Genomic DNA, 26,029 nt, shown 5'->3' with positions numbered 1-26,029 from the left:
TGACTGTCATCTTTTGTCACCTTTATGGGGACTTCTTGGGGGTTCTCTCCTGACTCCCCATATTCTCACACAAGTCTCTAAAGGTTTTGAAATGACCCCCCAAATATCTCATTAACTGCTGGAAAAATATCAACTTGCTTCAATAACCTCACACCCCAAAATTCTCAGTCAGAATATTCTTAATGTCTCGTTTAAATCCCTTCTAGGATATGGCTCTTCTATTTTTATTACACCCTGAAATAACAGTGTGTCCCTGTGAGATTCCACAGACCCCTTCCTAGTGCTTCACTCCCACCTCCTTCCTTTCCACATAATCCAAACTTTTGAAAAAATAGGAGTAGTAAATTAATGAGAATTAATACAGGGGGTGAGAGGGAAATGAAAGAACTTAAGAAAGGAAGAGGCTGTTTTAGTTCACCTAAGTTCCTCATGTTTACACACGAACAACCCCCATACTCACAACTGAATTCTCTTATATTGCTCTCTAACTGCGTGTGTGTGTGTGTGTGTGTGTGCGCGCACGCTAGTGAATTAAGCTCCTCTAGCACTCCTCCGCTTATTTTCACAGCACATTGGCTTCAATAAAGATGTGTGACCGGGGAGGGTAGAGCTCAGTGGTAGAGCACTTGCTTAGCATGCGTGAGGTCCTAGGTTCAATCCCCAGTACCTCCATTTAAAAAAAAATAAGTTAAGAAATAAACTTAGTTACCTCCCCCCACCAAAACAAAAACAAAACAATTAAAAAGATACGTAGCCATCACTTGTCATATTTATTATAAACGGTTTTTTTTTCCCCACTAAAGCCAGTCTCCTAAGGATTCTAGCTCTGGTCTTTCTATGTACTAGGTACTAACCCTGAATTTTTTTAACAGTGAATTTGGTATTTCAGGCCCCTCTTTCTTCATTCAGTGCCCTCCCCAACCCCACATGGTTGGAAATGTCAAGGTTTGACCCATCTTGGCAACGTCCTCCTTGGACAGCCACCATGGAGGCTGGAGGGTTCAGATTTATCTTTGCTGTCTCTCTGGAGTGGAGCAGAGGTGGAAAAGAAGATGGTTTCCTCCTTGCAATGTGGAAGAGCCTCTGGGATCTTATGCTCACTATTCAGGGAATTCTTTACAGCTGAAGAGGAAACAAGATAAGCATCAGACCTGGAAAAGTCCTTCTTGACCTTCTCTACCTGTCAAAACTGGCAGTGTCCTCGGGGCAACTTTGTGGCAGAGACTGGTGGGGGTGCAGGTGATATTGGGCAGCACTCAGAGATGGACAGAACAGAGTGAAATTTCCAAGATTAGCCTGACTAAGCAGGTCCCAAAGGAGCCCTCTATTGGGGTCACTGGAGTAGGGTGCCTTTTACCCACTGCTGAGGCCCATGAGCATGGAGGATAGTTTCAGTGGCCAAGGTCTGCAAGGGTTCTGAAGGCTGAGATGAGAATAATGAGCCCCAGTCCAGCTCTAGATGCTACTACAGGGCAGAACCAAAACAGGTTACTATCCCCGGAGACGGGGAGACACAGTGCTGATGAGCAGTACGATTAGGAGGCAACCTCAAATGATTTCTGGAGCCTGAGTTTAAATAATCCCAACTATTTCACATGCTTTAAGAGGACCAGTGTGAGAATGAACCCATTTTTAAAAAAAAGATTGAGGGAGACTGAGAGGGGAAAGGAAAGAGAGAAAATATAAAAAGTAGATTCAGGAACTAAAAATTCCTCGTTGTCCTTACCCAGTAAGTACCAAGGCAAACCCTTCAACATACCTTAATAATCTCTGAGAGATCCCTGTATGCAATGCAATAGTGCATCTTCCTAATGTCATCTGATGTCATTAAGAAAATAAATGGCTTTTAAAGAATAAGTAGATTTGAAAGCTAGTTGGGAAGATTTCCATGAAACTATGTAAGGTTAAAAACTGTGTTGACATTTTCCAAGGGAAAAGAAAAATCTATGCTTTCTGAAAATTGATTTATAAAGAATGTGTCTCATTGCTCAGCAAGGATAGAGAAATGAGGGGGTCATGCCCTCAGCACTACATGGCTTGGAAAACTGACGTGTCTGAGAACTTGGTCTTCATAGGTGTGTGGGTTATGTTGAACCACAGTGAAATTATCTCACATCTGCCTAGCTTTCTAAAGGATGGAAGGCACTGAACCCTTCAAAATAATGTAAGATTTGAGGTCAATGCTAAAAAACCTCATTAAGTGGGCTTCCATAATGGAGCTGAGATCTGGACATCATCCTCGTGAATTTCTAAGTGTCTTTCAGAGAGGCCGTCAGGTGGTCTGTCCTGGAAGTAAGGTGGAAGTGAGCAGGATTTAGACAGGGGACCACTTCTGGAGGCAGATATGATAAGAGGAAAGGTGCTTTTCTATCAGGAGTTAGTCTAGGCAAGGGCGTATGTCTAAACAAGGCTCTAAGAGCCGAGTGGGTGACAAATACCAAAGATAAGTGGAGTAGCAGAAACTGGGTCCCCAAGAGTCATGTGCAATTCTGAGAGGTGGCCTGTCCATGATACTTTTCCATCAGGAAGGTACCTCCTCAATCCTTACTCCTGGTCTACCTGTTACTCCTGCTGTAGATCTTCACTTAGATGTAACTCACTTGCAAAGCCTTCCCTGAGCCTGAGGAATTTATTGGGGAGGAATCGGCAGGCAGTCAAGGCTCCAAAACACGAGAATTACATAATGAGGCTTGCTAACTGGCTGCATCACCCTGGCTGCATGCAGTCTGGATGATAGACTAGCAGGGGTCAGAACAGAGACTGTCATCAACAGTGCAGAATCCCCCATCAACCTTGACTCCTTCCTCTCTCTACCCCTTACGTAGTCAGTAACCAAGTTGTCAATTCTGCATTCTAAATATTTCTCAAAGACATCTGCAGTCCTGATCATCAATTACAATGTATGTATTTCACCCTCCCACACACACCACCAATTCTCTGATACCAGCCGGGTATCCTACAATTTCACTCAATTCTGACACTGTCTACCTGGAGATGGTCAGATTCCGCAGGGTAAGGGCTCAGTCCCACAAGACTGCCCTGCACTTCAGACACTAATCACAAGTCTAGGTTGTCAACTGTGCTTCTGACCATCTGGCTATAAATCAGAGGTTCCACAGTTCCCCACCCCCCACCTTGAGTTTGATTAATTTGCTGGAGCAGCTCACAGCACTCAGAGAAACATTTTACTTACTAGAGTACTGGTGTATTATAAAAGGCTATAACTCAGGAGCAGTCAGATGGAAAAGATGCATAGGGCAAGGTGTGGGGAAAGGGCATGGGGCTTCCAGGCTCTCGGAGTGCACCCTCTCCTGAATCTCCATGTGTTCACCCAGCCGGAACCTCTGAATTCTCTCCTTTGGGGTTTTTCTGGAGGCTTCATTACAGAGGCACGATTGATTACATCATTGGCTGTTGGTGATTAAACACAACCTCCAGCCCCTCTTTCCTCCCCCAAAGTCACCTGGTGGAAAGAAAAGTTTCAACCCTATCATCACAGAGTTGGCTCCAAAGGCAAACAGACTCCATCCTTAGGTGCTTTCTGAAAGCCATCTTATTAACATAACAAAAGACAATTTTATGGCTCTCATCAAAGAAAACTTCAAGGGTTTTAGGAGCTCTGGGCTAGAAACAGCAGTTGAAAACCAAATATCTATTTCTTGTAAATCACAATATCACAACATCCATTTATCTCTCTCTCCACTGACACCATGTCAGTTCTGGCCTTTATGATCTCCCCCACAGATCACCGTAACAGCCGCCTAATCTCCCACCTTGAATTCAGTCTTGTTGCCCTTCAGCCCATCCTTCACCTGGCTTCCAGAGAGGTCTCTGAAACACAAATCTACTTACGTAACTCCCTTCCTTGAAATCTTAATTGTCCTCTCACTCTTCTTACTATAACACCCGAAGTGTTTGGCATGTTCTACAAACTTGGGAAGGTCTGACCTGTGTTTATCCTACTGAAAAGGATGCTGCAGAGGGTTGCCCAGATCTACCCTTTAGGATCAGGACACTCATTCCCCTAGTTGTGCAAGTGTTGCCACGAACAGCTCACAGATGAGTCCCTCTCTAGGCATTGTTCTCAGCCAAAGGAAGCTGCCCACTCAAGGTTATATACACTCCTTCCCTAGAAACAGCTCCCACCAATGAGTGCTCAATGCAGGAGTGCCAAGGCATTGTCCCCTTGCCTCCTGTACAGGAAAAATGGGGCATGAGAGGATGGTCACGTCCCAGGACTCAGGCAAATCCCTGGGGGACACACCACCAAATGAGGGTCTTTGGCTGACCACAGGGAAGAATTCAAGAGCAAGTCATAGTTGAGTAAAAGTAGATTTATTTAGAGAGATGTATGGCTGTGAGGGGCGGGGGGTTATTAAAGGTAGAAACACACTCCATAGACAGAGTGTGGGCCACCTCAGAAGGCAAGAGAGAAAGGGTGCGCTGGCCAGGCGTGGTATTGCTAGTTTTTATGTGCTAACAAATGAGAGGATTATTCCTACTACTTTGAGGAAGGGGAAGGAATTCCCAGGAACTGGGCCACCAATTCCTGGGAATCCCCTCTTTGACCTTTCATGGTTAGCTTGAGAACCATCATGGCGCCTGTGGGTATGTTATTCACCAGGCTAGGACATTACAACGTGTACAATGAAGCTCCAGGTCCACTGGAGGTTGGACCTCCCGCCATCCTGGGTCTCTAGGTCTATTGGGAGTTGGTTTTTCCACCCTCTTAGTGCTAACTGCTGTGTCATTCCTTTAACAGCTGTGTCCTGCCCCCTTCCCTTCTGTCTCAATAGCAGGTCTACATTTCTTCTCGTCTTCCTTCCACACCTCTGCCCCTGCCCATAATTCTCCACCGGAGCACCAACATCTAGATGAGCTGTCCCCTCCAACTTCTAAGACTGAGACTTCAACATGCCCTGGAAACAGATAAATGAGGGGGTTATTCTGCCTGGGAGAGGGGTAAGGAGGTGCTAGGAAGACTTGAAGTCTTAAATTTCATTGGGAGCGTGGGGGAAAATTTGATGTGGCTCTTGTGGTGCTTGAATGTGGGGGTGTGATAAGAGCTAAAGCAAGAGGGTATAGGGGAGCAGAACCCACCCCCCCCCCCCCGATTCTGTCCCTTTGGCATGAGGATTAATTTAGGCTGATTGTTATAAGACTCAAAAAGACTCTGGAAGAAAATCTGACCTTCTTCTAACTGCCTGAAAGAATGTAGATGGGGACCTCCTCCAGGAAGGGAGCTATTGCCATAGACAACTACAGCATGAACTAAGCGTGTAAACAGGGAGGAACCTAGCACAGTCTGTTAAAATTCCTCTCTGGGTCGCAGTGTCTCTGCCAGGCCCAGCAAACATTTGTTTACCAGACACTTGCTTTTCTATCTACATGTAAATTGCCTTCTTCCCCTTCGAAGTCCCAAACCACTATCCCCAACATCCTCTTCTGTCTTTAGCTGAAGATGGTATTAAGGTGAGGGCTTCAGCCTTTGGTGAGTTACTCTGTTTTCCTGGGTCTCTTTCATGTATGCTTTTTTTCTTTTTTTAATGAATGTACTGGGGCCTGAACCCAGGACTTCTTCCATGCTAAGCACACGCTCTGCCACTGAGCTGTTCCCCACCCTCCACATGTATGTGCTTTTAAACTTTGATTTTCTCCCGTTAATCTGTCTCATGTCAATTTAATTCTCAGACTATCCAGAAGAATCTAGAAGGGTAGAGAAAAATTTCTTCCTCCTCGACAAGGGGTTGGCTGAGGTCACATTTTAAAGTGCTTTCCTTTTGGCATAAAAGCCGCCAGTGTTTTATCTAGAGAGACACAGGGAATTAGAGCCTGCTTTAATCACTCAGGCAGGAAACAATGCAATTACTTGTAAAAGGCTGAAAGATTGGAGGATGACTTTAAGGCAAGAGCTATTGGGGGCGGGCGTTGGGGGCAGGTGTGGTGAATATAACACAAAGGGAAAAATCTGGAGGAAAGGAGGGGGAAAAAAAGAGGAGACATCTTGGTTCAGATCCCAGGGATGAATTCTAGTGTCCCGGATGGAATCCTGTTGAGTTGGCCTGGGCCTCCTCAGGAAGGCAGAGTCTCCTCCTCAGACTCTCCCAGAGCTGGCCAGCATCTCTAAGAAAAGTGGAGAGTGCAGGGAGCACACGGGGCTCTAGAATTCAGGGCGTCAGTCAATATGGAGGCAGAGCAGTGATGAAGACGGCAGAGCACTCCAAGAGGACCTGGAAAGCTGGATGAGCTCAGCCTCGGTGGGCTGATTAGGTTGGGCACTGGTATGTCCAGTTTTGACTGGTCATTTAGGGACAAACATCAACTCAGGACTGGGCTAACAGAGCAAGGACTAGTGACTTAGAGCCAGCCACACTGAGGACACAGTGGTGGCTGTCCAAAGATTTAAGTTTCCTCTCTCAGGATACCGCAGCAGGAAAAGTGGGAGAATCAAGCCCTCGCAGAGGAGAAAAGCGGGGGTCACCTTGCTTGCTCACTGTCCTCCCTAATGGGCTTACAGGAGTGGTCAAGGCCAGAGGTTAAATGTAAGGAAGGCAGTGGGGAGGGTATAGCTCAGCGGCAGGGCGCATGCTTACCATTAAAAAAATGATAATAACCCTAATTACTTCCCACTCTACAAAAAACTAACTAACTAACTAACTAACTAACTAACTAACTAAATAAATAAATAAATAAATAAATAAATGTAAGGAAGTCAAAAGAGCCAAGCAAATTATTTTATCCCAACAGCAAGCTCAGGGGCACCAAGCCATCTCTTTTACTGAGGAAGACCTGCTCTGAATAAAGATGGCTGCAGTTGGCCACCGTATGTTAGTCAAAGTGGTGATGATCTCCAAAGGGAGTTTAATTTTCCTTAATGAAACTTCTGGTCACAAGAACATGAGGGTTTCCACTCTGGTTCTGCCCTGTGGCTTGTCAATCCTAACGGGTTAGGGGAGCCAGCTGCAGGTTTTGCTGCTTCTGGAATCACAAGAGTAATGCTCGCCAACCAAGGCCAGGTGTGGGCAGTTAGAGCGGAGAGGCCGGGTTTGTCCCCATGAAGCAGGTGACTGCAGAGAGCGGTGTGGGGGCTGAACCAACGGCGGGCAGAGAGAAGCGTCTGCCGGGACTGAACTGAAGGGCTCTGAGGCCAAGCTCTTTGGAGCCCCAACCAGAGACACTGGGACAACAGCAGCCCTGGAGGTAGCCCAAGAACACGTTACAACCAGGCCGCGCACTGTGTTCCCGCTGAGTCTCCAGTAATTCTCTGGACACCATTAGTATGGAATGCACATTTCACTGCAAAAATAATGTAAGGAAAAGGTTATCCAAAACACCATCTCTGAAAAGTTAACTGTGATGTAGTTGGAGTTTCCCTTCCCCTGGATCTTACCCATCTTAGTTCACCGAATCCAAGGTAGGACTTGAGACGTTCACTGAGAATATCAAACCGAGCACCTTTAGCGTAAGACTTTATTCCAAAATGCTAGGCATGAGAAGTCTCCAAAAGAGCCCTCTCACTTGAAGAAGGGGGCTGAGTGGGGCAGTATTTTTTATGAGGATTTAAGAGGAGGGGTCACCAGAAGTTCACCTAGTTTGGGGAAATACAGTTGCCCCTGGATATCCAGAGGGAGGTCGTTCGGGGAACACCCCCACCCCCTCCCCACGCCCCGCAGATGCTCACATCTCTTATACAAAATGGCTTAGTCCACTTAGCTCTCCATATCTGCAGGTACAGAGGGCTGACTGTCATCAAAGATAGTTTTTGGAAATAGGAGGAATTGTTGTTAAGGATGAGGAGCCCATGTCTGTGATTTGATCAAGAGGGTGGGGAGGAGCAGTTAGAGGCTAAAGTCACTTGAAAGAGAGGTAGAGAACAGCTGATGGGGACAAGGACATGCAAGGGCCACAATGGAAAATTCTTTTAGTGCCTCTTGCAGGTCTTCTGACTCCTGGTCAGAGTTCTTCCCACTTCTCATAGATGCCCCCAACCTTCTCCACTTTGGTTGGTGGTTGAGAAAGAACCATGAATATTCTGGACCCATCCATGGAAGGAGAGGTTGAGATAAATAAAGGTCTGGACAGCAAAGGCAAAAAATTGGAAGATTTTACCACTTTGTCCTAGGGACATGATTTATCTTCAACTGGACATGGCCCGCAGGAGTTGAGTCCTAGGCGTTGCTGGCCTGCAGCTACAGGTGAAGGGAATTCTGCTGCAAGAGACAGAAAACTCAGGGTCTTTCTCACCAAGTTCCATTTCCTGATGGCTTGGCTCTGGAAGCGTCACTGTGTCAATAAATGTGCCGCTGAATAAAACTCTTCTGAGCTTGAAACTCAGATTTTTCAACTGTCTCCCTGGGTGGCCAGGCCTGTGGCCCATTGGACTTCTCTCCCCAAGGGACCCTCAGCCCTGTGCACTGGCTGCTCAGAGACCAGAGCTCTCTTTTTCCTTGCTGCGCCTTTAAGAGCTGCAGGAATGCACAGAGAGTCTGGAGGAGGGGTGGGGTCTTCCAACAGGACTTCTGGGAAAAGGATCTCCGGAATTTTTGCCAGAAACTGAACTGAGATTCCAACTCTGAGAAGTTGGGGGTGGTGTGTGTGAGCTCAGGCCTGTGATTGGACTGCAGAGCTCTCCAGGGAGGAGGAAAGCACAAGTACAAAGGGAAGAGCTGGGGACAGGGGAGAAGCCCTCCCCGCCCCCACCCTGCCCCCACGCACAGGCACCCAGGCCTGGGGAAGGGTGCAGCCACTAGCCTAGGGAGGGGCAGGGTGTGTCAAAGGTGACGGCAACAGTTGCTGGACCCAGGGAGCTCTCTACCCCAAGCCAGCCTGCTTGCCAACAGCTGGACTTGATCACCAGCTTGCAAAGTGAGATCATGCATCTGAGGGAGTAACTCACAGACTTTGCTCTCCGACCATTCTTGGAGGATTTTCTCAGCAGGGGCTGGAAAGCAGGAGACCACCACCTGGAGCCTTGAGCCTTCTTCAAGAAGCAACAGCGTAAGAGATTCCCGCCCTGGGTGGTTTGCAGGACGATGCTGGCTCTTAGGCAAGCTTCTGCGTTCAGGGTTCTGTTGCTCACGGCCTTCCTGCCCCCGCTGCAGTGGGCCCAGGACCCGGCCATGGTGCACTACATCTACCAGCGTTTTCGAGTTCTGGAGGTACGTGGCATCCGTGCACCTGATCCGGGAACACGCCTCCCGGAAGTCATTTTATCTTACCCTGGCTTCCCTACCTACTGGGATGCATTTTAACAGACAGTGAGTGATGAATACATTGCTAAAGGTACACTTCCTGTTTTTCACAGTCTAGTGGTTTAGAGCCCCACCTCCAGTTGGCACCACCCTCAGACCCTGAGCAGAGCTTTCCTCTGTCCTCTAATTTGGCATTGTTTCTCATCTGTAAAATGGAGACGATAACAGAATTTACCTCTCTATGACTATTCTGAAGATTTAATAAATTAATCCATACTTAGAACATTGCCTGTCATGGTGGTAAATGTCTAAAATGTTATTATTCAATTGTTCAGTTATTAAAATAGGAAAATTAAACATTTTGGTCACTTTTTCTTCATGTCTTACTGTATCGGGATGACAGCAGATTTTAGTTTTCTTTTTCTCTTTTTATGATAAGCCATTAGGTCACTGTAAAAAGTCATGCTATCGGTGTCCTGGGAGGCTCTGAGCTTCTTTTGCTGAACTGGACTTCATTTTAGAAATGAACAGATGTCAACAATGTTAAACAGAGGGAAACTGTTGGGACCTTTTTCTCCACGTGTTGCAGCTGCCACTTCCTTAAAATTTGCAAAACCCAACATTTTTGCAGCAGGGACAGGCTCCCAGTGGCAAATGTACCCCTCCGCCCTCGCCTCTGACACACCCTGGCCTTGACATTTTCTATTTCCTACTTCACGCCTGGCTTTGGTACAAGTTAAATTTTGGTCAATTATTTTTCTTCTTTCAGAGACATGCTGATCTCCAATACTTATTTTCTGTATTTTCCTGACACATCTTCAAGTCCAAGCTATTTGGTTACAGTCAGGGTAAAAAAATTCCTCAGAGCAGGCTGAAGGCGATTCCGAATACAGCCGGATGCCTGGAGGCTAGGTCCCTCTTCATTGGCCGTGGCTATGCCTTGAGGATTCGCGCCAGCCACGTCTCTGCAAGTTTCCCAGATACTGGAGTCTGTCTTCGGACAAGGGTATCAGGTGTAGACTGATACCCTCATAGCTATAAGTGTGGATTTAACAAGATAGGGGTATGATTTATATAGGTCTTCCCACTCTGATCATGGTGGCCGGGGTGGGAAGACAAGTCCCAAGTGGCACCACTTCTGGCCAATGCAGGCACTTAGCAACAAGGTGATGCCATCTCTGCACTGGGGGATTTGTGTCAGAAGGGTAAGAAAAAGGAGGGTAGGTTTAGAGAACTCTCTGTCCCTCTCATTCTCTCTGTTTCTTTATTTGTATTTCTCTCTCCTCCTTCTCTCCCTCCCTCTCACACACACTCCCCTCCCAGCGCCTCGTCCCCCACCTTTCTCTCTGTCTCAACCTCTTTCTCTCTCTTTCATTCTTCAATGAACAGCCTTACACCCTGCTGTTTGGAGTATATATTTTTATAATAAACTGTAAATACTCTTTAAGGACACATACTCTTTGACCCAAAAATCCCATTTCCGTCCTTCTTTCCTTTATTCTTTCATTCAGTGAGTACGTATTGAATACTACTCTGTGCCAGGCCCCATGCCAGGGGCTGGGGATGGAGCTTACATCTGGAAATGCATCCTCAGAAAAGAACCAGATAAGTACACAGATAGGTAAAAACGAAGATTTTTTTTTCCAGCACTGTTTGAAAGGCAAAGAATTGAAAACTACATAAATGTCCATTAAAAAGAATCAAATAGAATAAATAATAGGATATCAATTCAATAGAAATGTGTCATTAAAATTATGGTATAGATGTATATGAATTGGTTTGAAATATGTTCACAATATATCAGCAAGTTAAAAATATGTTACAAGGTGGGGAGGGTATAGCTCAGTGGTAGAGCGCATGCTTATTAGCAAGCACAAAGTCCTGGGTTCAATCCCTAGTTCCTCCATTAAAAATAAATAAGTCTATAAACCTAATTACCGCCCCCCATTTTTTTAAAAAGGAATATTTAAAAAGTTACAAAATGTACATACAGTGAAGTCACATTTTAAAATATATATTTATATATGCACAACTAAATGAATGGAAAGACTTTTAAAGATTGATACACTAAAGTGTCAATAGTACTTTGAATTAAGGAATTATGGGTGATTTTTATTTCCCCCTCTTTTGATTATTTGTATTGAAAAATCTTTTTCTATGAATGATAGCTATTGATATGACTTGGACAGTTTAAATAACCAGCAGTAATTTGAGAATTTATTTTCTGACTGAAGCAAGGACTGCAAAAATGTACCCAAGCAACAAGGGAATACATTCAAGATTTCCAAGAGTTCTCGAAAAACATATCCGTTATGCTGGGAAGATGTCAGACCTACACAAGTGAGTATAAGAGCGCGGTAGACAGCCTGGCGCTGAGAGTGGAACGTGCCCAGCGGGAGATTGACTACCTGGAGTACCTGCGGGAAGCTGATGCTTGCGTAGAATCGGAGGAGGAGACGCTGGCAGAAAAGCTAGTCCAGGAAGCCGAAGAAGAGAAAAGGATCCGGACGCTGTTGAATGCAAGTAAGAGAACTGCATCTGTTACTGCCTCTTCTAGGGGAATTCACTCTCAGACACACGGATTCCCACAGGTAGATGGTCTGACTGAGTGTTGCTGAAAAACCAGCCTCTGAATCCCGAATAGCCAAACTGAGAGGCAGAGGCAGAGTTTTGGGAGAATTAGAAGAGGACAGCTTTACTGCTTTACCAGTCAAAGGGGAGTCACAGCAGGCTCATGCCTCAGAGACTGTGAATCCACCCATGCCTTAGAGACTGTGTGTCCTGAAGTTTTATAGAAAAACTGGATGGAACAGACAGGTGACAACAATCAGGGCGTTTTCTGGGGTGCTGTATTTTTTTTTTTAATCTTGATGAATCCACCTGGTGTCACAGAGAAAATCTGGAGGGTCTGTTTATTCTTCTGAGGCGATCAGCCCATGACCACCTTTCTAGAATACAGCTTCTGGGTTAAAGCACAAGCTATTCTGGGTAAAGAATGTATAGGGAGTGGCGAGTGCAATAGAAAGGTTAGGGGCTGTTTAGCACAAAAGCTGTTGAGCAAGTGAAGCAGAGATGGGGGTTTGTTAGAGAAAGGAGAAAAACAAGTCGCAAGAATTTTAAGTCAGAATGAATCAGCAACAGCGTTAGCATCAGGGCAGCCGCTTTGTTAGTTAGTTTGCTGCTCTTTCATGAGTCTGAGAGTGAGAGCCAGACATGGGCTCCTGTGGGCGTGTGCTGGGAGAGAAACCTCATCAGAGAGCACGTGTCCAAAGGAAAATCCATTTTCAGAAAGCAGCTTTCCCTTTTCCAGAGGGTTCCTAAGGCCCCATAGAAGGTCAGGGCTACAGTGTCAGAGGTCAACCCAGGAAGGGCATCTCCAGACAGACTTTGGTTTGGAAGAGGTGTGTGGTCCCAGATCCTTCCAAAGAGAGTGGCAGGTTGGTGAATTCTCCCAGTGCCCTAGGAGTAGGGAGAGGCTGCAGATGTGCAAGAAACAATATGAAATTGGAAATGGCAACAGCGGACCCTCAGGCAGGGACTACAGTGAATGATTATTGTGTGTGCTGTTGGGATGATGATATATTGAAGGTGATTTGGCTCCAATCTTGTGACCCATCAGAATTGCTTCCAGACCATTAAGAATCGTGGTTACGAGCTCAAATTATAATAACAAGGATCAAGCAACAAAGACATAAATGAGAAGGAAAATTTCCTGTGCATGAGTCCACTTAATTAAAACCGTGAGGGAGACAAGTCCCCCACCTCAGAGGCCGTATTCTGAGACAGATTCATTGCAAATAGGAAAATATTATGTGTTTGCCAATTACATCTGCCCCAAATATGAGCAATTCCATCAGGTAAACAAGATGTAAGCCGGATGCCATCCCTGGGCTAAGGGTTTCATGTACCTTCTGAATGTAATCCTTGTAAAAAACTCCATGGGTCATCATGAGAAGTGTCTTCCAAAATGAGATGATGTTTGACCTGAGTTTTGAACAAAAAAGTTAGAGAAGAATGAGCAGAGGGCATGTCCAGTGAGCATGCAACTGATCAAAGGCAGGTAGCACTTCCATGTGCAGACCTGCACAGAGGGCTGAATGGCAGCTGTGTGGGGCAGGTGAGTGTAGGGAGGCAAGGCTGAAGGGTTCAGTAGCACCCAGTTTATGAAAGACTTGCTTGCTAAGCTAAGGGGGTTGAACTTGACTGGAGGAACTATAGAGAACCACTGAACAATTTTAAGCAGGGGTGTGACAAGCAGGAAGATGGCAAGACCAGAGAGAGGACACTAATCAGGGAAATACTGCAATAAATTGGGCAACAACTGATTGTGTCTGCATTAAGTGTCAGTGAGACAGAGGACAGATGATGACTTGAGAGTCACTGAGAGTTGGAATACACACGGCGTGGGGACTGATAATTGAATGTGAAAAATGAGTGAGAAGGACTGAGTCTAGGATGCCTCCTGGGTTTTCGGTTTAGGCCATTGGTGGTTGGTCTGAAATATGCTGAGAGAGTAAACTCAAGAGGAGATTTGGAGCACTGACTACTTTACTGGGTTTTTTTCTGAGCACTTACTTCTCCGAAATCTAGTTCATTTATTTGCTCACTGCTTATTTCCGCCTCCCCATCTAGAATGTCAGCTCTGTGAGAGTCTGGATTCCACGTTTCATGCTCAGTGCTATATCCCAGTGCCTAGAATAGTGTCTATGTTCAGTAAATACTTGTTGGTGACTAACTAAGAGAGCAAATGAATGAATGGGAGGAGGAATTGTTAGCACAGACAGAGGGGTTATTAGATATTGGTAGAAAAGGGAACATCTTATCTCTGAGTCAGAAGACAGAGAGGGTGCCTGATCTATAATAGGAAGCACGTGGTCATGCTGATCAAGTGAGAGATCCTTTTTGGCCCTGTCTTGAAATGACCTTCCTCCCTCTGAGAAGGAGCCACTCGGGGTAAGCATCGGGCCAGGGGCTGGGGAAAAGGTCAAGGATGAGCCAGCAGAAAAAGAACAGCTCCCTAAAATGCTGATGGGGAGGACTGGGTGTTAATGTAGCGTGAACTAGAATGTGCCTGAACTTTCGTGCCAGGGGTCAGGGAGGACCCCAAGCCTAGAAAGTGGTACTGGATTGGATGTGATGCCTGGGCCCCTCGGGCCATGGGGTTGCCCCTTTCCACTCTAGCTACAGCTCAGCAGAGGTCCTGAGGCTGGACTTTCTGCCTTTTCAGCCTTCTTCCTCCCTCAGACCCTGGAGACCTAAAATACTCCCTCTCCCAGCTCCACAGTGACTGAAAACTTCTCTTTCAACTTCGCTGCTTCCAGGCCTGTTGCCTCTGGAGCCCTTATCTGATGATTCAACAAGTGCTTTTTGCCCCCCACTCTCGGGTGGGCCCTGTGCTTACCGCAGGGATGGAGGAGGGAGTGGAACGTGTCCGCATCCTGCACTAGCTGTCTTACTGCTCCCCTTGCCCCTGGTCTGCCTCCTGCTGCTGTCTGCTGTCATGTAGGCCTTCCCACAGCACAAGTGGATCCTGTCGTTCCTTGGTGTAGACTGTTTTTGTTGTTTGCCATCAATTATCAACAACAAAAAATCCATTCAAATCTCTCAGCCTTTTATATGAGGAAGGCCCTTCCCAAAGTGGTCCAAGCTGGTCTCCAGTTTATTCTTCTCCCATAACTTACCCACATGCAATAGCTATTAAATATATATATATTTTCGACCCACCCTTTATGACTCAAAAATGCCATGGATTCTCTGTAAACATTTCCGGGAGCCCACCCCACCAGATCGATGGGCCCATCGTGCTTCTAGAGTCCTCATTCAATCTTCCAAGGCAGCACTAACACTCAGCCTCACATATCTGTGTGTTTGACTCCTTACCCAGACCATGAACATACTGATGTCTTCACTTCTGTACTCACAGAGCCGGGGTCAGGGCCTCTCAAGGAGGAGTCTGTAAAAATTTTCTATAGGAGAGACACTGTGAGCAGAGGGCCCTCAGGGCTTGGATCAGGAAAAGACAAACCTGTGAGCAGTCACAATCATGTGACTAGTGCTTTCTGACTTGTTGTTCCAGAGGTTCTGTGCCCAAGGATGGACTCTGGAATGCCAGTGTATTCCCCTTTCATGCACTCTTTTGTATTTATATACTGTACCCCTCCTTCACTGTTGGGCATTTCCTAGTAACTACGCCTATATTAGTCATTCTTTAAAAAAAAAAAAATTGGAGGGTGGGGGGAAGGAGAAATAATTAGGTTTTTATTTATTTACTTACTTTTTAATGGAGGTCCTGGGAACTAAACCCAGGACCTTGAGCATGCTAAGCATATGCTATACCACTGAGCTATACCACTGAGATTTACCCACCCTGCTGTATTAGTTATTCTAATGCTGTGTAACAAATCCCCACAGATTTAGCAGTTTAAAACAACATACATTTATTATGTCAGGTTTCTGGATGCTTTGTTCAAAGTCTCACAGCATCAGGATGTTGGCTGGGCCACATTCTCACCTGGAGCTTGGGGTCCTCTTCCAAGCTCATGGACGTTGTTGGCAGAATTCACTTTCCTGTGGTTGTAGGACTGAGGCCCTCAGCTTCAAGCAGCTGCACCTCTCCACAGACAGCTTACAATGTGTCTATTGTTCCTTCAAAGCCAGAAGGAGAGTGCCTCTTTTTGAAAAGTGCTCAGTCCCTTTTTTTTTTAAAAGAGTTTTATCTGATTTAGGTCAAGCCTACCCATAACCATCTTCCTTTTGATAAACTCAAACTGATTTGGCACCTTAATCATATCTATAAAATCTCTTTATCTTTGCCTGATAACCTAGTCAAGGGGCACCATCACAGTCGCAGGTGCTGCCCTGACTTAAGGGGAGGGGATTATGTAGGGCATATCCATGGAGTGGGAATCTTAGAATTCTGGCCAGCCGAGCTGGTGCTGTTAATTTCCAGTACCCATCTTCTTCCCACAGGGCTTCTTATCTTCTAACTGTGGCCTGCTGGGACTGTGCCAGCTGTGCCAGCTGGGGAACTTCCAGAAATCCTTCAGACTCAAGTCAGCATCCTGTGTGGGCAAATATGGGATTATGGGCTCAGGAGGGTTGCCAGAGTTCACACCAGGAGCTTCATTCCTACCTATGTGCTATCTTAGAGAGTTTCTTCAGAAAACCTAGAGAGAGAGGGTAACATAACTTCCTTGGAAAAGTCAACATTGTGTCTTAGGAGATTTCCAGAAAATTCTAACATCTGTCTGAGTGGTTCTCATTTATTATAGGAATATTTATTGGGCAACTACAAAGGGCCAGATTGCGGGGATAATGAATAAGGCAGATTGCTTTGTAATTAAGCCATTTCCTGTAGAGCTATTCCAAGTCTTCAGCCTTTATTTAGAGATGATCCCCAGATGGTGGTCACGTGAAGGCCACAATCCCAGGGATGTCTGGGGTAAGGTAAATTTTTTAGAATCTTAATTCTAACATATACATACTCTGTCTTACTTTTTGTTCTCTCTCTTTCCTTCTCTTTTCTTTCTTTCTCTCTCTCTCACACAATTTAGGACACAGTGAGTGAAAGTTACTTGAGTACAATCTAACTGATACTTTAAAGTCACTCCAAGTCTTTGGTACTATAACTGTTATAAGTAAAGGGAAATTTCGCATTGTACTTGGCAACTCATGGCAAAGCACCATTGCCTCAGATACCCAGATTGAGAATTTATTCAACTAACAGTTTTTGGCAGATTCCACAGGCTGCATTCTTGTATGGATCAGAAGAGTATTAACCTCTCTTTAACTTGTAAATACCTTGTGAAGAAAAATTCTCAAGGCAGTCAAAACAAGGCATTATAGCAGATTTGATTTATTTCCTATTTTGGGAAGGGTGCATGCACACTGCCTCAAGTAACCCTCTCCCTGCTGAATTAAATAACTCACATCTTTTGTTAGATCATGTTTCAGGGAAGAAAGGCTGTTGCTGCAAATTCGCATGCCTCTGGGATCCATTCAGGTAGTATAAATGTGCATGCCTCATAGTCAAAGTCATTAAAAACAAAACAAAACAAACAAAAAAATAAGCAGGCAAAATACCTACTGGAAGCCAAACAAAACATATTTGTGACAATGCCCAAGGTCCATTAGTTTGTGATGAGTGGAACAAAACATTCAGAGATGTAGGACTCTAAATTGCAACAGATGTATCTACTACAAATATCTATTATCTAGTTCATTCTCTGCTAATATCCAGACCATGTTTTGTGTGTAATGTATCTATTACACACAGGTGTAAGTGCAGGAGAGTATAAAAATACTTGTGTGTGTGTGTGTGTGTGTGTGTGCACACCTACGTGTACACACACACACACACACACAAAGAAGTTGCTGCATTGATGGAGCCAGTGTCGCCAAAGCTATGGGTACAGCTTATCCTATGCTGCCTCCTGGACAGTCCCATAGGTCACTGCGCTGGGTTCACAAACATCTATGCACACAGCACTTCTGTGTATCCAGCTGGAAAGCCCATGGTCGATGAGGATGCCTCCAGTACCATCACTACAGATACCAACAGAAGGTCCCAAAGTTGTTTAAGCGGATGGCTTTTGGCTCCAGGGTGGAGTGAACCTTCCCATTCAGTGGCAAGTCTGGTGACTGGTGACTAGTCCAGTGAAGTGACAAAGAGGAGGTCAGATGAAGGACCTTGGGTACCATGCTGAGACATCAGAAATTTATTCTGTGGGCCAAAAGCATGAATTGGCCCTAATTTCTAGGACAGTGAAGTCCACATTGACAATTTTATTGTGAGAGCTTGAAGCTTTATCACTGATGACTCATCTGAAAGATGTCCTTTTTGTCATCCCTGTGTCTAGAACGTCATACCTGTCACTTGATAAGTACTGACAGATGTTTATTAGCATGACTACAATTCCAGGGGCTGAAGAAGTCAAGCTCAACAACAGAGAATTTCCAGAAGCAGTCAAAATATTCATGGTTTTACTGGAATTCTCTTCTTTTTAGTGAATTCAGCATTCTTCTCCCCCAGCATATCAGCTCTTCCCTGCTGCTGTCTCATGCCTTCTATCCCCTGCAGCCTTAAGTCTGGTCTGTCACCTGGCATCCTCATCCTAATCAGTGACCTGACCTCTCTTTTTCTGTTCTTGAATCCGTGCCCATTTTTTTCACGCCCATCACTATTTGGATGTTTCTCGTCTGGATTATACTTACAGATTCTCACCTATCTCCCTGCATCCCCTCTCCCTCACCTCTATCCACCAGTTCATTCTCTACTAATATCCAGACCATGTTTTGTTTTGTTTTGTTTTTATTGAAGGGTAGTTTCAGATAAGTTTCAAAGCGATTCAGTTATCCCTATACATACATTTTTTTTCAGATTCTTTTCCATTATATGTTATTATAAGAAATTGAATATAGTTCCCTGTGCTATACAGTAGGTCCTTCTTATTTATCAATTTTATATATACTACTGGTGTCTGTTAATCCCAAACTCCTAATTTATCCCTCCTCCACCCTGTCCCCTTTGGTAACCATAGTTTGTTTTCTGTGTCTGTGACAGACCACTGTTTTTGAAACATAACTCCCATTGAGTCATTCTCCAATGGAAGGACAAGTCTCATCAAGTCTGGAGAGTATTGCTGTTAAATAAGAGGAAAAATATTAAAAAGATTCAAATAAGTGATATTTATATATGAATTGACTCTGAGGCCTTGAGCCAAATTCTATCCTAATTGCTTGTCTGCAATACTGCCTGAGGGGTAAACCGCAGATTTTCTTTCTCTGGTTTGCAAAATGTCAGTGTCTCACTTAAATAATTCGCATCTTGGCTGGACTCAAAGGTTTTCCATTTTTATTTCCTATCCTTCCTCAACCTTTTACTCCTGCTAATTATCTCTTCTCAAGAGCAGCACAGCCGAGAGTTGTTAACTTATTCTTTTACTCAAACACTGAAAGCATATTCTCCCCAAATTCCAAAAGAAGAGGAATTTATAAGAATTATGGAATATCCACCTGAAGAAACTATAGAGCATCTAGGCTAAACCCCTCGTTTTACAGCTGGGAAAGCTAAGGCTGGATAGACCAAGGGACTTTTAAGGAGACACAAGGAGAACCAGAGCTGGAGTTCAGACACTCAGGTCTCTGACTCCCAGTCCAGGTTCTACAAAGGGATAGGAGAAGCCAAAGGGAGCACACGGGGACATTCTGTGGTCCCACGCACCTCCCAACGGGAACTATGTTTCCCAGATCAAAACCATTTAACACTCTTTTGGTTTGCTATTTCTTCAAGGATTCTGCATTAGAAAGGAGGAGTAGGAGGAGAAAGACAAATGCCTGTTAATAGTTTCTGCTGTGTTTCTTTTTTTCCCAGGCCTTTTTTGGGGAGTTGGTAATTAGGTTTATTTATTTATTTATTTATTTATTTTTAATGGGACCTCATGCATGGTAAGCATGTGCTCCACCACTGAGCTATACCCATCCCCACCTTCTGCTGTATTTTAAATGAACATTTTCTCACTAGTGGGACATTGAATGTGCCTTATTCTTAGATGTAGTCCCTCATGGCTGGGCTGGAAGCCTGCTGGCTTTCCTCTCAGAGGGATGGGCAGGCTAGGGGCTTCCCAGTCAAGGCAGATTATCCCATCACCCTGTGAATAGGCCTCAGAGCGTCCATTACCCTCCTCTGTCCCTCTCCTAGCACATCCAGAGATGTGCCCATCCCACCTCACACACACCATTCGCCACGTCCCTGGGGCTCGCTGGAGGTCTCCTGGCAGGTCCTGCCTTCCAGCTCAGACTCAGCTCAGGGCACCCTTAGCTGAGTTTCAGTCACACATATACATACGTATATTCATTTTCATATTCTTTTCCATTATCGGTTACAATAAGATATGGAATATAGTTCCCTGTGCTATACGGAAGAAACTTGTTGTATATCTATTTTATATATAGTAGTTAGTATCTGCAAATCTCAAACCCCCAATTTATCTCTCCACCCCTCCTTTCCCCTATGATAACCGTAAGTTTGATTTCTGTCTGTGAGTCTGTTTCTATTTTGTATATAAGTTCATTTATCTTTTTTTAAGAGTCTACATATAAGTGATATATGATATATTTTTTTAGATTCTACATATGAGTGATATCACATGATATTTTTCTTTCTCTTTCTGGCTTACCTCACTTAGAATGACGATCTCCAGGCCTATCCATGTTGCACATGCTGAGATATTTGAAACTTATTCTAAGGTTCCCAGCAGGCCCAGACTTCTCTGCCTTCCCCAGGGGTGTAGCTTCTATAACCCAAGCCAACCTGGACAAAGTTGACCCAGAGGCCACAGGGACACAATCCATGTCAGTAGGGGGACATGGTGGCAACTGATGGCTGAGAGACTTCCACTGCTTGCCCCAAAGTCTGGGCCTGGCAAGGCCTCTGGGAGCAGCCACTGATGACCTGACCACTGAAAGGGCATGACCTTCCTGACCCTCGGCTCTTCCAGGCTAAGCTTCCTCCCCAACCCCATTCCTGCCGTATGGTCCCTTGATGACAATGTTGTGTCATATTTTTAAATGAAATGATGCATTTGAAAATATCATAAAAGCTTTCAAGTGCTTCACAAGTTATTATTTAATTTTACGTTTATTTATTTATTTATTTATTTATTTATACCTGAAGTTAATCGTTTACTTTATTTTTTAAAACTTTTTTTAATTGAGTTATAGTCATTTTACAATGTTGTGTCAAATTCCAGTGTAGAGCACGATTTTTCAGTTATACATGAACATACATACATTCATCGTCACATTCTTTTTCTCTGTGAGCCACCACAGGATCCTGTATATATTTCCCTGTGCTACACAGTACAATCTTGTTTATCTATTCTACACACAAATTATTATTACTTCAGACAGACCTAAAGTCAACTCTGGATGTGCAGCACCGTTTAAACCCTAGAAAAACACCTGCTTGAATGAACCTGTCTTCCTCATTAATTCCATAGATAGCTGCTGAACCCCAGAAGCTCTCAGGAAGGCAGTAGAGTATAACAGAAAACATGAGGGCAAAGGCCCTGCTTCTGTGGAGCTTAGAGTCTGGTGGGGAGGACAGCACACCAGTAATTTAAACAAATAACATCATTATAGAACGCGATAAGGGAGCTCAAGGAAGTAAGAGAGATGCTGTTGTAGATCATTTTAAATTTAGATACAGTGGTCAGGGAAGTCTCTTAAGGAGATGAGACTGGAACTGAGATGTGAAGGATAGGAGCAGACATGGGAAGATAAAGGAAAAGAAGACTCTGGGCAGAAAGAATTGTAGGCACTACAGCCCTAAGGCAGAAACCATCTCATGTGCTGGAACAGAGGGAAAGCCAGTGTAATCACCATGCTATGTGCCAGGGGATGGAGAGTGGAGAATCAAGGCCCAGAGACAGGGAGAGGCCAAATCATGTAGGTGCTTTAGACCAGGGAAGGGGTTAGGATTTTATTCCAAGTTTGGTGGGGAAAACGGTTTAACAGTTCAGTCACATTATTCATATTTTTAAACAGATCACTCCTACTGCTTTGTGGAGAACATACTGTAGATTAGCAAAAGTAAAATCAGGGAGACAAACTGATGACTATGCAGTGGTCTAGGCAAAAGGTGAGGGTTCATGGAGTGGTACCTTTGTAGGTATCCAAAGTTGGCTGGCTACATGCATGCATGTATTCATGAATAAATGAATAGAGGGAGGAGTAGAACTTTTATAATGTTCTAGTAGGGTCAAGGACCAGAATCCTTCTCTAGAAGGTCATCTCCTCAAGGTGTAGGGTTGAAATTATAATTTTTGTCCTCACTACTTAGCACTGTTCTGGGAGAGTACTAAAAGCTAAGTCCACAGCAGGTACCCAGGAAAATCTTGGCAGGCAGAATTGAATTACCCAATAAAATCTTGGCCAATGGAATTGAATTAGGTGGTTCCACACCTAAGTCTTCTCACTGTGTCAACCTCAAGTGCTCTAGAGAGTCAGCAGGGCCTCTGACACAGCAAATAGTTGTTCATATTCTGACTTGACTGACTTGATTAAGGCTGACTCTTATGACTGGACAGCAATTCCTTTGACAGAGATCCAATTATTCATTACATTCTTTGATTCATTGACTCCTGCAATCGATTATGATTGATCTCTGTGCAATAATTTTATTCTAGACCCTGAAGGGGAGAAAAAAAGCAATCTGTGTGAAAAGCAGACATCTCATGTGTTTATAAAGTCACCTCCCCTTATTCTCCTTTTTTTGCCAGGCTGTGACAACATGCTGATGGGCATAAAGTCTCTGAAAATAGTGAAGAAGACGATGGACACAGATGGCTCTTGGATGAAAGATGCTGTCAGCGACTCTCCAAAGGTTTATTTCTTAATTGGATCCAGAAACAACACTGTTTGGGAATTTGCCAACATACGGGCATTCATGGAGGACAGCACCAAGCCAGGCCCCCGGAAGCTGCTCCTAACACATTCCTGGCAGGGAACAGGCCAAGTGGTCTACAAAGGTTTCCTATTTTTTCACAGCCAAGGGACTCGCAATGAGATCATCAAATATAACCTGCAAAAGAGAACCGTGGAAGATCGAATGCTGCTTTCAGGAGGGGCGGGGAGAGCCCTGGTCTACCAGCACTCCCCATCGACTTTCATCGACCTGGCTGTGGACGAGCACGGGCTCTGGGCCATCCACTCAGGGCCAGGCATCCAGAGCCATTTGGTTCTCACAAAAATTGAGCCCGACACGCTGGGAATGGAGCACTCATGGGACACTCCGTGCAGAAGCCAGGATGCTGAAGCTGCGTTCCTCTTGTGTGGGGTCCTCTATGTGGTCTACAGTTTGGGTGGCCAAGGCCCACATCGCATCACCTGTGTCTATGATACACTGGGCACGGTCAGTGAGGAGAATCTGCCCAACTTGTTCTTCCCCCGGCGGCCGAGAAGTCACTCCATGATCCATTACAACCCCCGAGATAAGCAGCTCTATGCCTGGAATGATGGAAACCAGATCATTTACAAACTCCAGACCAAGAGAAAGGAGCCTCTGGAGTGATGCACTATGGCCGGGAGGGAGGGCGCCGTGCGTGCTGCCCTCCAGGACACTGAGACCACAGCCCCTTTGCAAAATATATCCCTCTAATCACATCCAGGGGTGCGGTCTGGAAGTGGGAATACAGATACATCCTTTCCCAGATGGTACTGTTATGGGTGTCTTGCAAGAGCTTAGATAACAGTCTGTCACTCAGGAATTTTCAACAACTTCCATTACCCATCCAAACCTCCTGGCACTCAAAGCCTTCCACGCTCTGATCCAGCTTACTTCCAGCCTTTTCTTGACTAACATTTTCTCTAACCCTCCCCATCCCCACCCTCCCACTAGAAAGGTAGAGCACCTCCTAATACTCCTGGCTTTTCTCTCCTCTGGCCTTTGTTCAAGCTTTTTCCTCTTTCACAAATGCTTGTTGATAGTCTTTTTGTTCTTCACTGCCCAACTAAAATACTATTTCTTATTGATGTCTAATCTCCATTTCCCCTGGTTCTGCCCCTCCAACAAGCTAGGTGGGTGTAATAGTAAAGTGAAAACAGTACCTTTAAAGACAACTTTCCAGTTACAAAGTGTCCGCCCCTATGTTACATCTCCTTGCACCCTTATGAGATGCAGGACAAGTCTTTACAGATGAGGAGGGTTCAGGTGAGCCATTCAAAGTAAAAAAACTACAAAAAATGAAAGACAGAGCTAGAAAGTGCTGCAAATCCCATAGCTTTTCCATTGTCCAAGGAAGCAGCAGATGTATATGTTTGTTCACCCAACCCTTTATAAGCAATACATTCATCATTTCAGCCTAAAAACAATGGTCTATCCCTTTAGCAAGTTTCATGTCTGCACAAGACCTTCCTATAGACCTTTCAACAGCTACTTCCTCCAGAAAACCAGCTGAAGAGTGAGGTCCCCACTTCTAGCCTCATCTTGCCTTACTGTCCCCTGCTTCTTCCTTCTTGCTTGAAATACAATAAAACTGACACTAAGCAAATAAACCTCCTCATATTATATTTGCCTAAATACCCGCAGCATAGACGTTTCAGGGAGCGCTGCATGTGCTTGGGTTTAATGTGAACAAGCCCCAACACCCTGAGGCCCTCGTTAAATATTCTGGAATCTGGATGAAAGCCAGTGGATAGCCCGCACAGGACACCCCGCCGCAGCAGGCATGCCATGTGGCCAGGGGACAGAGGGCAGCTGTGCCCATCCAGAGGGACTTCTTCAAACTTTCCCATGCGTTCATCTACTGCAGCCTGGGGATGCCAGTCTGTGTCATGTGCGGAGGCCTCTTTCTTTCCAGGTTGGTCACATGAGAGGGTTTGCTCTGTGTGTTTGCAGCTGCTTTCTTGATTCTTTCAAGCCCCGGCTGGGACCATAGGCAGGAAGAGAGGATTTTTGTTCTTTTTTTTTTTCCCATAGCATTTGAGGAGGTCCTTGGCAGAATGGAATTACTCACCCCCATGGAGAAAGTGCAGTTACCCACCGTTCTACCAAAGTGATTTTTTTTAACACAAAATTTGAATTCGCTTTATTTCTCCTACAGTCAACAACTTCTCTGCCTTGAATTTTAAAGCAACAGAGGCAAATAAAATCCCCCAAATGACAAGATATCAGAAATCCAGATTCAGTTACACTTTAGTTGTAAAAATGTTCAAGCATTTTATTGGTCTGTAAAAGAACCATCATCTGGGTCAGAAATGCACTCTATAAATCAAAGAATATTTTATACTTTAGAGAAGAAAATCAGCAGTAACATTCTCACTGAGAGCCCCAATCCATTCAGGAATGAGGCAGGTATGAATAAATAAACATGGGGACTCCATGGGTTTGGGGACATCAGCTGCCGCATGGGTAACATAACATTATCTGTTTCACAGAGAAAAGGACTGGGCTGCCTCACAGAGGAAAGTAGTGGGGGAATTCTCAGTGAGTGGAACTATGCGAAGGTCCTGCACACAGTACCGTTAGAGGTGCAGAGAGCTAGCCGGTAACGTGCTGTCTGCCTTTCATCTGTGATAGGCTTTGATTTGACAGTTCTGCAGGGCACACCTGCCACTACCACTAACAACCCACTCTAGTGTCTTAAATTCCTGCAGCTAGAATCACTTTTTTAAGTCGAGATATTTTCTCCAGGAAGCTTCTGTTGATGGACCATTTTGTTTCCTGGGAGCCAGGGCTGGACATGCAGGCCCATGAATACTTCTTGGGTTTCTGTTAGATAAATTTTTCAATGGTGGGTCTCTTGTTGGATTTTAGTGAGGAATGAAGTTCCTAAGACCTAGGCCAGTGGTTTTTAAACTTGACTGCACCTAAGAACCACTTGAGGAGCTTTTAAAAATCCTAATGCCAGGTCGTACTCCCAGACTATTAAATTAGAGCCTCTGGAGGTGGGCCCAGACAGTACTGTATTCCTTAAGCCCCCTCTCCCAAAGTGGTTCCAACGTGTGAGTAAGCCGGAAAGTCAGTGACTTACATACACCATTTAAAAAAAAAGTGAAGTATAGCTGATTTATAGTATTGTGTTAGTTTCAGGTGTATAGTAAAATGATTCAGTTACACATATATACTTTTTCAGATTCTTTTCCATTATAGGTTATTACAAGTTATAGAATCTAGTCCCCTGTGCTATACAGTAGAACCTTGTTGTTTATCTATTTTATATATAGTAGTTTGTATCTGCTAATCCCAAACTCCTAATTTATCCCTCCCCTCCTTTCCCTTTGGTAACCATAAATTTGTTTGCAGTAGGTGTCATTTATATCGTTTCTGTTAAAGTGAT

The 26,029-nt window shown here is 44.7% G+C and overlaps 1 protein-coding gene and 1 long non-coding RNA gene across 2 annotated transcripts; one reads left to right on the top strand and one right to left on the bottom strand.

Moving 5' to 3' along the window:
- Positions 1–586: 586 nt before the first annotated feature.
- LOC116155379 (uncharacterized) lies at positions 587–9,037 on the bottom strand. The gene is made up of 3 exons (XR_010383404.1): positions 8,897–9,037; positions 7,391–8,210; positions 587–7,296 (listed from the first exon to the last, which is right to left on the bottom strand). It is a non-coding gene; the product is annotated as an uncharacterized LOC116155379 (long non-coding RNA).
- On the top strand, positions 8,531–26,008 carry OLFML1 (olfactomedin like 1). Its single transcript, XM_010985896.3, has 3 exons — positions 8,531–9,158; positions 11,426–11,714; positions 22,472–26,008. Exons 1-3 carry the CDS (start codon positions 9,033–9,035, stop codon positions 23,260–23,262), a joined length of 1,206 nt encoding a protein of 401 aa, XP_010984198.1. The 5' UTR covers positions 8,531–9,032; the 3' UTR covers positions 23,263–26,008.
- The last annotated feature ends 21 nt before the right edge of the window (positions 26,009–26,029 follow it).

The sequence above is a fragment of the Camelus dromedarius genome, chromosome 12 (genome assembly GCF_036321535.1).
Source record: "Camelus dromedarius isolate mCamDro1 chromosome 12, mCamDro1.pat, whole genome shotgun sequence".
NCBI lineage: Eukaryota > Metazoa > Chordata > Mammalia > Artiodactyla > Camelidae > Camelus > Camelus dromedarius.
Note: the sequence above shows the minus strand (reverse complement) of the source record. Positions and strands in the feature narration are given on the sequence as shown.